The 11,766-nt window shown below is 41.7% G+C and overlaps 1 protein-coding gene across 2 annotated transcripts in view; it reads right to left on the reverse strand.

Moving 5' to 3' along the window:
- Nucleotides 1-542: 542 nt before the first annotated feature.
- LOC108515567 (ETS translocation variant 3) overlaps nt 543-11,766 on the reverse strand; it is a 17,406-nt gene continuing 6,182 nt past the window's right edge. For both annotated transcript variants that reach the window (XM_017852582.1, XM_017852583.1), the window contains exon 5: nt 543-5,318. In XM_017852582.1, coding sequence (XP_017708071.1) covers nt 4,183-5,318 — 1,136 coding nt within the window. In that variant the 3' untranslated portion in view covers nt 543-4,182. The remainder of the gene's footprint in view (nt 5,319-11,766) is intronic.

Genomic DNA, 11,766 nt, shown 5'->3' on the forward strand with positions numbered 1-11,766 from the left:
GCTGGAGTGCAGTGGCCAGATCTCAGCTCACTGCAAACTCCGCCTCCCGGGTTTACGCCATTCTCCTGCCTCAGCCTCCCGAGTAGCTGGGACTACAGGCGCCCGCCGCCTCGCCCGGCTAGTTTTTTGTATTTTTTTAGTAGAGACGGGGTTTCACCGTGTTAGCCAGGATGGTCTCGATCTCCTGACCTCGTGATCCGCCCGCCTCGGCCTCCCAAAGTGCTGGGATTACAGGCTTGAGCCACCGCGCCCGGCCTTCTGACATGTACTCTTAAAGAATCTTCACAATAATCTTGAGATAGAGATTTCCACCTAACTTGGGTCTCTGGCTTCAGTTAGTTTTACCTGGTAGCAGCCATTCACTCAAGAAAATGGAAAATCTCCAGAACTGTTAAGAACCTATTTCCTTACTATGTTGGTACCTGTACAATAGGAATAAAAAAGCATAAGGGTGGGTGAGCGAGGACAGACTTGGCAAATTCTCTGGCGTGACCACCCCAGCACAGTGTATGATGAACAACAAAACCAACTCTCAGCAAACATTACTTAAAAGTATTTTTTTATTTAACTTTAATTTCTGAGGTAAAATACTTTTTTCTTTCAACTTCCATAACAAAATACAGAGCTATCAGATACCCCTGGAAAAAAATATGTATATTATACATATATTTCTATAACATTACATCATATATATAATATATATGCAAAAATTTGAAGACTTTATAGAAAGCGGAACATCTAAAAGGCACTGCACAATGGAGTTAAGATTACTTACATTTTATGTACATATACACACTTTGCTTAAGCAGGTAACTAGTGAAGTCACCGTTCACATGTAAATGTCTCATTCACAAATCCCTGCATCACAATTCTATAACTCAAAGAATGCTTAAATACCTCAAAACAAATTAACTGGTAACTTTTTTCCCCCTAAGAAGAAACCAAGAATGGAACAGTTCTTGAAAGACTGAATCAAAGCTGTCTTCTAAACAAAATAAAAATGTACGTTCCATTACTGTTTACCAAACAAAAAGCACAAACATTAATTATGGAATAAATAAAAAACAAGGGACAAACAGCCAACTGACTCTACCCACTTCGTGAGAAGTGATATATTTCAACTATTTTTTTAATGCTTCTGAAAGTTTCTTGGCCCACATAGGACTAGGGTGCAATCCCTGTGTTAGTGAGTTGGGTTTAATGCAGCTTCAAAATTAGGGTGAAGGGACTTGGTGAAATGTTTATATTAAATATTTCACTCTTACCCATTCTTCAGGAAAAAAGGTGAGCTCAGCAAGGCTGGATGCCCTTAAGAGATACTTACTGTTTTCTTTTTCTATAGCTAAAAAAGCAAACTTTACACGAAGAAGCTCTTGATTAATGAAATTTCAATAGATTTATATTTGCAAAATTTTAAACATTTGGCACAGCAAAATTTGGAAAAAATGGGGGAGAAAAAATAGGTCTGGTTGTTTCCCCCCTTTTTCCACCTGCTGCTGGACAGTGATGAGATGCTCACAGAAGAGAAAGGCCTGGCTTTGTACCAGGCTGGCGACAGGTGCTACCAGGAGTGGGCTGAGGGGAGAAAAACTATCTCCCACTCTTTTGTCCCAGGCAATGTCAATGACCTCCACATTCCCTGGTTCACTTCCTGAGCAACCCCAAGTTCGGCTCTGTATGAGGACCCTCCCCCACCAACCCCAACCCCAGTGTGCAGTGCAAATCAACCAACAATTTACTGGTGGAATGGCAATCAAAGGAAACAGTTAAACACCAAACAATTTCTTAAAGCCAAAAAATATTTTTCATGGAGTTGAACATTTTCGAGTGTGTTGTTTTCAAGTGTAAAAGCAGTGATGTTTTGTTCAAACAGAAGCAGCATCTAGGAATTGATTCTGGCACTTGGGTTCTAGGGGGTTACAGGTATGCATCATGGATTCTTCTCCCTCTTATTTAAAAAGGCCTCGTGTTTCTATTCCTGAGTTCATACCAACACCTGCTGGCTCTCCCCTCTAGCGGACTGTGGGTGGCCAGTCAGCCTCCCTGGTTAGATTGGGCAATGCCAAGCAGACATCCCTCATTCACCTGCTGGGCTTGCTTTCTGATTCAGAGGTAAGTCGAAGTGCAGAGAAAGAAACTTACAAAAGCACAACCACCAAAGGCAGCCTGAACGGGGAGCCCTGTGCAGCCTGAGTTGCTGGGGACCACTCTCTCACTCCCGTTCCTGGGGAAAGGCAGGTCACTCCATGGAATTTGAATCAAACAAGGGGGAGGACACCTGCCAAACAATAGTATGATGGACTCAAGTCATCCCAGGCCATCTACTATCTCCCTCACCAAGCTAACCTTTTCTGAGTCCCTCCCTCTCTTGTCTAAGCAATGTAGTCTAAAAAGGAAAAAACACCCCCCACGATTAAAAGACAACCCTCAAATGTTACTCAGTATATAGTTTGCTTAGGCTAAGGTGGAGTCAGGAATGTCTCTAATTGTAGACACCATCCCTGTGCCACCCTTCCTCTCATCAGATATGGAGTGACTTCTTCTCTCCCTGCTGCTACGCAGATCTGAGCCACAGTCAGGTACTGATGTACACAACATAGGCACACGTGCACACACATAGAAGGTGAGCTGCTGCTTCTTTCTCTCTGCCCCTAGTCCAGGCTCCTTTGCTTCACGTAAGATGAATACTTTCCCATTCCTCTGAAGTTGTTGGAAGGGAATTTCCCGGGAAGAAACAATTCCTCACTGCCTACAAACTGGAGTCTCATGTGGGATAGTCAATTGAACATGAGAATCAGAACGATCTGGGCAAATGGGTATGGCAAGAATGGGAACACCACAACAGGACAGACGCCAACTCTTTCATTCATGCCAGGCCGTTTGGCATCTGGTTGCCTTCTGTATCTTCTTTCCACCTCTTTCTTCAGTCTCAACAAACATCCACTTGTACCCCCAGCTACCTTCCATGTTTCCAGGTATCATCGGCTCTTAACTCCCACAAGCCTGCCTTTTGGCTACCCATCCCAACAATATCAAGAGGGAATGACTAAATATCAGCTAGAAACTTAGCCATGTCTCAACATTCCTGGATTATCTGAAAAGCTGTCCATGCCCTTTACAGGTTTATGGTGACAGACCCGTATCATCTTAAAGTATGTTCATAGTTAAGGCTTGACTTAAGAAAATAAGAGAACCAGACATAATGGAAAGACCTCTTCAATAATGTTGTCACGCCTCTCAGTGAATCTGCTCACAGTCACACTTTGGTTTGGCTCCCCAAACCCACAATAGAAAAGCAAAAATGAATATTTTTTTTTCATTTGTTTTGTTTTAAAGGCATTGGGTTACTTCCTCCTGCCCTCTTTTCTTCCCTGAACAAGAGTTTACAACTCCTCATGGCTTCTTAATAGGTGAAGTAGGTGAAAAGTCTGAGAAGCTCACAGCAGGGCTTGCTGTCTCAACTATGCAGCTGAGAGGCTGCCAGCTCCTGTGCCTTCCCAGTCCCACTATAACTGGCAGTATGTTTGTTCATGTTTCCTGAAAACATTTTCTTTAAAAAGGAAAAGAAAAAAATGCCAAACACCACCAATCCAAAAAAACAAAAAAGGGAAGAAGAAAAAGAGTAACATCTGAACATTCCCCAAGCCCCACCCCAGTAAGTCTGAGATTATCTTATTCCTCCCCTGAAATAATATAAAGAAGCATTTCAGGCAAAATACTTAGTATTAATGGTGTCTTACTGCCCAACCTCCCAACCATGCCCTTTTCCCTTTTATGTATATCTCTTGGAGCAAAATAAATTCATTAATGGCTTTCCACATATAAATACAATAGAAAAGAAAAGTCTGGAACCTGAACTATCATGGGACCAAAAAGTATCTTGGCCTTTTGGGAGTTTCCTTGTCAGAAAGTGTAAGCCTCAACAGGAAATAGAGGCTCCTTCTCCTTTGAGTTCAATACCCTCCCTGTGTCCTACTCACCAGGAAAATAAGTGTGTTCATATCCCACCTAATTTACAACAGAAGATAACCCCATCCCATCCCCAAAACATAAAAATGCAAGTCTATGCCCCCAGAATGATCAAACCGGTTTAACTCCCTCCCCCCTACCCTGAACTCTTGCTACATAAATACATGTATGTATTTGATTATAGTATAAACAGCTCCTAATCCACTTCCAGTTCTAAGCATCAGCTGCTGCTGTTGCCAAGCTCTGGGGTCCTGACCCATTCCAGAGGAACTTGCCACTCTTGCTCAGCTCTCGGGCTTCAGGGTCATCATTCCAGCGCCGCTTCAACCGAAGCTTGGGGGGCATCAGGGCATCTTCTTTCTTCTCAGGTGCACTGGGCTCTTTGCCAGGCCTGTCCTCACCATCTTCAGTCACCTCCAGAGGTTCTTCACTTGGGGTGCTAATGGGCACAGAGGGCCAGATGGGTGGTGCAGGACGGGCAAAGATGGTGCCTTTTTCCTCCTCAACGGTCCGGCTTGGCACAGTGCCCTCTTCTTGAGTGTGCTCCTCCTTCCCTCGTGCCGACTGCCTGAGGCTCTCAGGATCCTTTTCAGAGGCAGGTTCCACCTTGATTCTTGGGGGAATAGAAGCCATGGTGGGCACGGTGACTGGTGCTGACTCCTCGCTGCTCTCAACCCTCTCCCGGTTCTTCCGCCCAACTGGTGGGGGCTGCAGCTTGATGGAGAACTGAGTTGACTCCTCAGGATGCATCTGGCACTGCAGTGGTGGAACCATGAGCCCCGGGTAACGGGGAAAAGTCCGAGGACTCAGATGGTAGTTGAACACAGAACAAGCTTGAGAATGAAGGTAGTGTTTCATTTCCTCAGGGTTGAAGGAGAAGCAGCTGCTGCTGGTGAAAGGACTCAGGCCTGGTGATGGGCTATAGGAGAAGATGGTGGGAGTCAGGGAGAGGGCTGGTGAAATGGGGACATTAAGGACACCTCCGCGGCCAGGGATTGGAGAAACAGCGAAGGGACTGTGGGGGTCAGGGTACATCCCTGGCCTAGCAAACAGAGGAAGCATTATGTCAGGCTTGCGTTTCTGATGGCCAATCCCTCCTCCACCAATGGCATTCCTGGAGGACATGGGATCCACACCCCGGCGCCAGTCAGCAGCTGAGCCATCCTCCAGCTCTGAAAGCTCAGCCTTTCTATCAGTACCATTACTGGACTCCTGGCCAGAAGCAGTTAGGGAGCTAGCAGAGAACCGTCCCGGCTGCACATCACTGGTTGGAGAATGGGTGTCCAGAGGTGGGAAATGGAACCGGGAAGAGGCTGTTGGCACTGGTGGCGCACTCTGAGGAACCACACCTGTGATGGTGGAAAATACAAAAGTCTCTATCAGAGGACTGCTCATTCATTATCATCACTTACGCTAACTAAGTGCAAAATATTTAGTAGTAATAGGAAACAATCATTCCAACTGGACTGAATCCCATAGTTCTCCAACTTCCTAGTAACTACTGTTCAGCTGCTTCTACTCAATTTGTCATCCTTTTCTAGGCTCTTTACTGTCTTCACAGTACTCCTTACTGTCAAAAACATTGTAATTGCTTATCCATATTCTAAAACCTAAATTCCACATGGCAGGGACTTCCTATTGTTCACAACTGTACACCTCGCGTTCAGGGCTTAACAATTAGGAAGTACACAATAAATATTAAGTGGAAGGAATGAATGGGTACAAGAGCCTTCTCTGCAACTCTAAATATTGTGTATATATTACTTGTTTCAATTTTTAGCTCTGCAAATAGTCTTATTTCCGTAATTTTGGCCATATATATATATTCGTGTGTGTGTGTGACGAGGTAGAGGTTTACTGAAATATAAACATTCAAGAACATTTAAGATAGAAAATAATAACAACATATAGATATTTGCTACAAGAGGACATCTGATGTTTACTCACTGCCTAGACTACCCACATGCTATCACATTTTTCCTTGTTGGAATAAAGATATATTTCAAGATGGGATGTGGGGAGGGGACAGAGCTGCTCTGGCTGCCTGTACCTTCAAAGAAGCTCTGCTTGGGCCAAGGCCCCATTCCTGGATGCACTGCTTGGCCACATATAAAAAGCAAGCAAACCAAACCAAACCAAACCAAAAAACAAATCAACAAAACTGGAAATGACATGCATGTAAAGTAATGCCTTAAAAACTCAAAGACCCTGTACCTGACATACACAGGTACAGGGTCTGTTTTATTTTAGTAAAAACTGTTTATTTAAGCTGTTTTATTTTAGTAAAACAGCTTAATTTTTAAAAAGGCTACACATTTGTTAAGGTAAGTTCTTATTGCCAAGTGTTTTATCATTCCTGATATACAATCACTACTTCACAGAGATTCAAATATTTTTCAATCTCTCCAAATCTACATTCCTCTAACAAATTCTACCGAATGATCTCCATTTGCAACCTGCTTTTAAACATTAAAGAGGCTGGGAGAAAACCCAGGACCTACTATTCCTTCTCCCAAGTTTGCTTACTAAAATGTAAAGCTCTAAGTGATAACATACACTGTGCTATTTATGTCTACTTTTTCTCTTCTTCTCTGAGACAGGATTTCGCTCTGTTGCCCAGGTTGGAGTACACTGGCACCATCTTGGCTCAATGCAACCTCCACCTCCTGGGTTCAAGTGATTCTCGTGCCTCAGCCTCTGGAGTAGCTGGGATTACAGGCATGGGCCACCATGCCCAGCTAATTATTATTGTTTTTAGTAAAGACCGGGTTTCACCATGTTGGCCAGGCTGATCTCAAATTCCTGGCCTCAAATGATCCACTCGCTTCAGCCTCTCAAAGTGCTGGGATTACAGGTGTGAGCCACTGCGCCCAGCCCATGTCAACTTTAGTGGCTCATGGTTCTCAACTTCCCTCAGTGGTCCTCCTGATGAGACATGAAAAAGGTATGTCTTCTGAGGCCTCAGGAACCTGTGGGTTCCTGGGAAGTGTCAGCAGCTTCTAAAATAGTGTCAGCAGGGTTCTGAGGCAAAGATGAATAAGGAAGAAGGAAAAAGGGAGAAGAAAAAAATAGAAAAAAAACCCCAAAATTTTAAGCAAAAGTATAGTGATCTATAAGTGGAAACAAAAAAGGCACACAGATATGGTATGGTTAGGAACTGCTTCCCATCAGCTGGTGCCTTCTCCTCTTGGTTTAGCATACTCTGGAGTCTGCTGGTATTTGTAAGACTGTAGCTTTCTAGGTACATGTGACTGAATAACACTATGACAGAGCCTCATTTCCTAAACTAATGTTCCACAGAAAACTGTTCTGTAGGCCTTTTTTTTTTTTTAAGCGTCTGACTGAGAGGGCAGGACGTCTGGCTTCCGAGCAGGAACCTTCATAGCGTCAGTGATGAAAAAGAGAATTAAATATGGGTGATGTTGAGAAAGGCAAGAAGATTTGTGTTCAGAAGCGTGCCCAATGTCACACTGTGGAAAAGGGAGGCAAGCACGAGACTGGGCCTAATCTCCGTGTCTCTTTGGGTGGAAGACAGGTCAGGCCACTGGATTCTCTTACACAGATGCCAATAAGAACACTGATGGAGTATTTGGAGAATGCCAAAAAGTACATTCCTGGAACAAAAATGATCTTTGCCAACATTAAGAAGAGGCAGAAAAGGGTAGACTTGATAGCTTATCTCAAAAAAACTACTAATGGGTAATAATGGGACACTGCCATTATTACAAAACAGAAGCCTTATGACTTTTTTACATGTACCATAATTTAACAGATCTCAAAAACCAGAATCCACATCATGAATGACTGACAGAATTATTTTTGTTGGGCAGTCCTGATTTAATTAAGACTGACTTGAGGTTAGACGAGTATGTTTGGCTTTTGGAATTTTAATAGTAATTCCGATTTAGTAAATGCTCTCTATCACTGTTTACCCCTTCTAAATATATGACTGGACTTCATTAGTAATGTTCAATTTTTCACAAAGATGATGAATGCCATCTTAAAACCTATTGGAGAATGGTTTTATATTTAGATTTACATAACTGGTTATGTGAATGTATTTAAATACTGGGGAAATTCCTTCACTGTCTGAGAACCAAGCAAGATTCACCAGTGTTTTATGTTCATTTGCCTCTTAAAGGCAAGGGATGAATATAAGGTAGCAATGTCTACTTTATATTTTTGGCCTTAACAATAGCCAATCTAATTAGAATTCTCTGTATCTAAAATGATTCCTTTTACTTATTGAAAGGCATTTTAGTGGGTTTATGTGTAATATCAAATAAAGATTTAACATTTCTCACATTTTATAGGTATTCTATAGGATCAGATACTTATTAATTCTTTACTATCTAATTCAGACTAAGTTATAATTTGGGATTGTCTTTAAACAGCCATTCAGAAACATAACACTGTAGAACTGCTATGTATTTGTGATTGGAAATGGTGCTTTTGCCAACTTAAAAGGAATTAAGTAGAGGAAATATACACATTTAAAAATTATGCATGATTATAAAACTTAAGATAATTAAAAACAAAATCACAGATTGAAAAAAAAAAATAAAGCCACTGATTTCATCTTAAAATTAGGAAGAACAGAGGGATGACCTTGCAAATGATTTGAGTAGAGCCAAGAGGGTCCCAGGCCAAATGTATTCTTCTACTAGCCAGTTACAGTGGCTACAATTCTACCCTTTTTGATTCTTTTGGATCTTGACGTTTAATTAAGAGTACATCTACTCAAAAGCAAAAAGCCACTTCTATGTACTCAGAAGAATGAAGTATGTCCTGCCCCGATCCTGAGAGTATCTTCTGTATCTTTCCAATGTGCAGGAAAAGGTCCTGTCTCCTAAGCAATTTAGAAATGCTCGATTCAATCTAGTTTTTTTGTTGTTGTTTTGTTTTTTTGAGACAGAATCTTGCTCTGTCACCCAGGCTGGAGTGCAGTGGGGCGATCTCGGCTCACTGCAACCTCCAACTCCCAGAATCAAGCAATTCTTCTGCCTCAGCCTCCCAAGTAGCTGGGACTACAGGTGCGCGCCACCGTGACTGGCCGATTTTTGTATTTTTAGTAGAGATGGGGTTTCACCGTATTGGTCAGGCTGGTCTCAAACACCTGACGTCATGATCCACCCACCTCCGCCTCCCAAAGTGCAGGGATTATAGGCGTGAGCCACCGTGCCTGGCCCAAAATCTAGTTTTTTATTAAAAAAACTAATAATAATAAACTGGAGGAATCTCAGTCTTTACCTATGTTAAGGTATACTGTAAAGGAGACATAATAAGCAGTATTTTCCTAATGCATTTAGGTGGCGTAATGGGAGGTGAGACTAGAAGCAATACTGGGAAGGTAGCATTCTGGAACCCTTACCTCTGATTAACTGGAGTAGCCCTACTTTTATATGTTGATATATCAAACCTAAGGTTTTGCTTAGAAAGAAAGTTTGCTGCTAAAAAAGAAAGTTTGAATATCATTGCTTTATAAGACCACCTCCATGAAGTCACCATGAAATTCAAGTACTGGGGTTGAAAAAAACTGGCTCTGAATCTCAGTTCTGGCACCTTCTACCTTGTAGCTTAGTACAAGTAGCACACTGGAATCTTTGACCCCCTCTGGCAAAATGGAATTCATAAAGTCTTCGCCTAGGTTCAAATCTTGGTCCTACCACTTACTAGTTATGTGCCTCTGGACAGCTTACCTGTCTGTGCCTCACTTTCCTTACCTGTAACATAGGTCAGAACAGGGCCTATTGTTATGAGGATTAAGAGTTAATATTTGTAAAGCCCTTAGAATAGTACCAAGCATAGCAAATTGCATGTCATTGTTAAAATAATTTTTTTATTAATCATGGTACAAAAATTAAACCATAAAAAGACAACGATCATTCAAATATGGACTATGTATTAGATAACAGCATTATATCAATATTAAACATCCTGGGTGTGGTAATGTTATTGTGGTTACGGAGGAGAATGTCCTTGTTCCTGGGAAATACAAGCTGAAGTACACAGGGACGAAATGTCATGATGTCTGCAACTTAATCTCAAAAGATTTAAAAAGTATATATAAATAGAAAGAGATAAAGCAAATGTGGCTACAATATTAACCATTAGTGAAACTAGATAAAGGATATATGGGTGTTTACTGTCCTTTTTCCAATATTCCTATAGGTTTGGAGTTTTCCAAAATAAAAAAAAAAACTGGGGTTGTTGGGAGTAGAGAGGCATAGACTGCGAGGTATCAAGTCCATCCCTAACTGGTCTGTCCTGCCCCGATCCTGACAGTATCTTCTGTATCTTTCCAATGTTTCTTACGCAAATATAAGAAAATATTTTAATAATGTATTATATAGGATGCTTTTCATGATAAAATACACAGACCAGAATACCCCAACTCTTATCAACCCACCTTGTAGACATGATCTCACTGGCCTCCAGGATCTATATCCACACAGCTCTATTTAGGGTACTTATCACATTTCACATTGCATTAAACCCGGCATATCTTATCTCTCCTGCTAAATTCTAAGTTCCTTGAGGTAAAGAACTCCCATTATCTGTTGAACAAATGAATCCCAATCTAGAGGAGGAATATATGATCTATTAAATAAGAGCTAGATTTCAATAGCTCAATCTCTCAGGAATTGTTTCCCGAGGAACTGTTCAATAGATAACTATTCAACCTACCCTGATCAGTCTTTAACTTTGCTGTCGTTTTCCTAATTTTATCGTTTGTAAAATGTGGATATCAAGACATTCACCTTACTGGGTTGAAGAGTTGAATGAGATAATTCACATAACTACTAAGCAAAAGTACCTCCATAAAGTAGATGTTCAATAAATGTTACATTCCTTTGTTATCATAAAGTTAACCTTAAACAACATTTGGCCTTTCTGGTCAAAAAGTTCTTTATAAACTAATGACACTAGTTCTTTGGAGTTGTCTATATCTAGGATGTGAGCAACCAGGTAGTATAGATAGATGTACTAAAAGAAATGGACATTTTGAGACTGAGCCTCGCTGTCGCCCAGGCTGGAGTATAGTGGCATGATCTCAGCTCACTGCAACCTCTACCTCCCGGGTTCAAGTGATTCTCCTGCCTTGGCCTCCTGAGTAGCTGGGACTATAGGTGACTGCCACCTGTATTTTTTGTATTTTTAGTAGAGATGGGGGTTTCACCACGTTGGCCCGGCTAGTCTTGAACTCCTGACCTCAAGTGATCCACTGGCCTTGGCCTCCCAGAGTGTTGGGACTATAGGAGTGAGCCACCTGGCCCGGCCTCTTGTGGCTTTTTGATTAGGATCTTGAGCTCGGGTTAAAGATCAAAGTTGGTTCAATTGCCTTCAGGCAGAACAGGTGTGCTGGGCCACTACTGTTAAGTTTCTAGATCGGATTCTTCCCAGAGTGAGGATCCAGGTTTCCTTGCCCTGGAAAACCACATTATTTCCCAGGGCTGATGAATGCCTCATTCCAGGTTATCCAAGTGGCTGAAGTTCTGGATTTTCAATAGATAAAAAGGGTAAAAGACAGAAGAACAAGATGAATGAAACACTTTTTTGGGAGTGGGGTGAAGGGGTATAAAAACCAACAAATTCTTTAAAATTGTTGGTATATACATCTAGATTCCCAATTCCTCTAGGCATACAAGGAAGGGGCAAGAGTGAGAAATAGAGGAAGCAAGATTTGAGTGGCTAGAACAGGTCTGATTTCCTAACGCCTCTCCCTCAGGCACAAGGAAAGAAAACAGGTTGTAATTAGAGAGATGCATTCCAATACCACTTTTTTTTTTTTTTTTT

This window comes from Rhinopithecus bieti, unplaced genomic scaffold (genome assembly GCF_001698545.2).
Source record: "Rhinopithecus bieti isolate Rb0 unplaced genomic scaffold, ASM169854v2 scaffold_33937, whole genome shotgun sequence".
NCBI classification, from domain to species: Eukaryota; Metazoa; Chordata; class Mammalia; order Primates; family Cercopithecidae; genus Rhinopithecus; species Rhinopithecus bieti.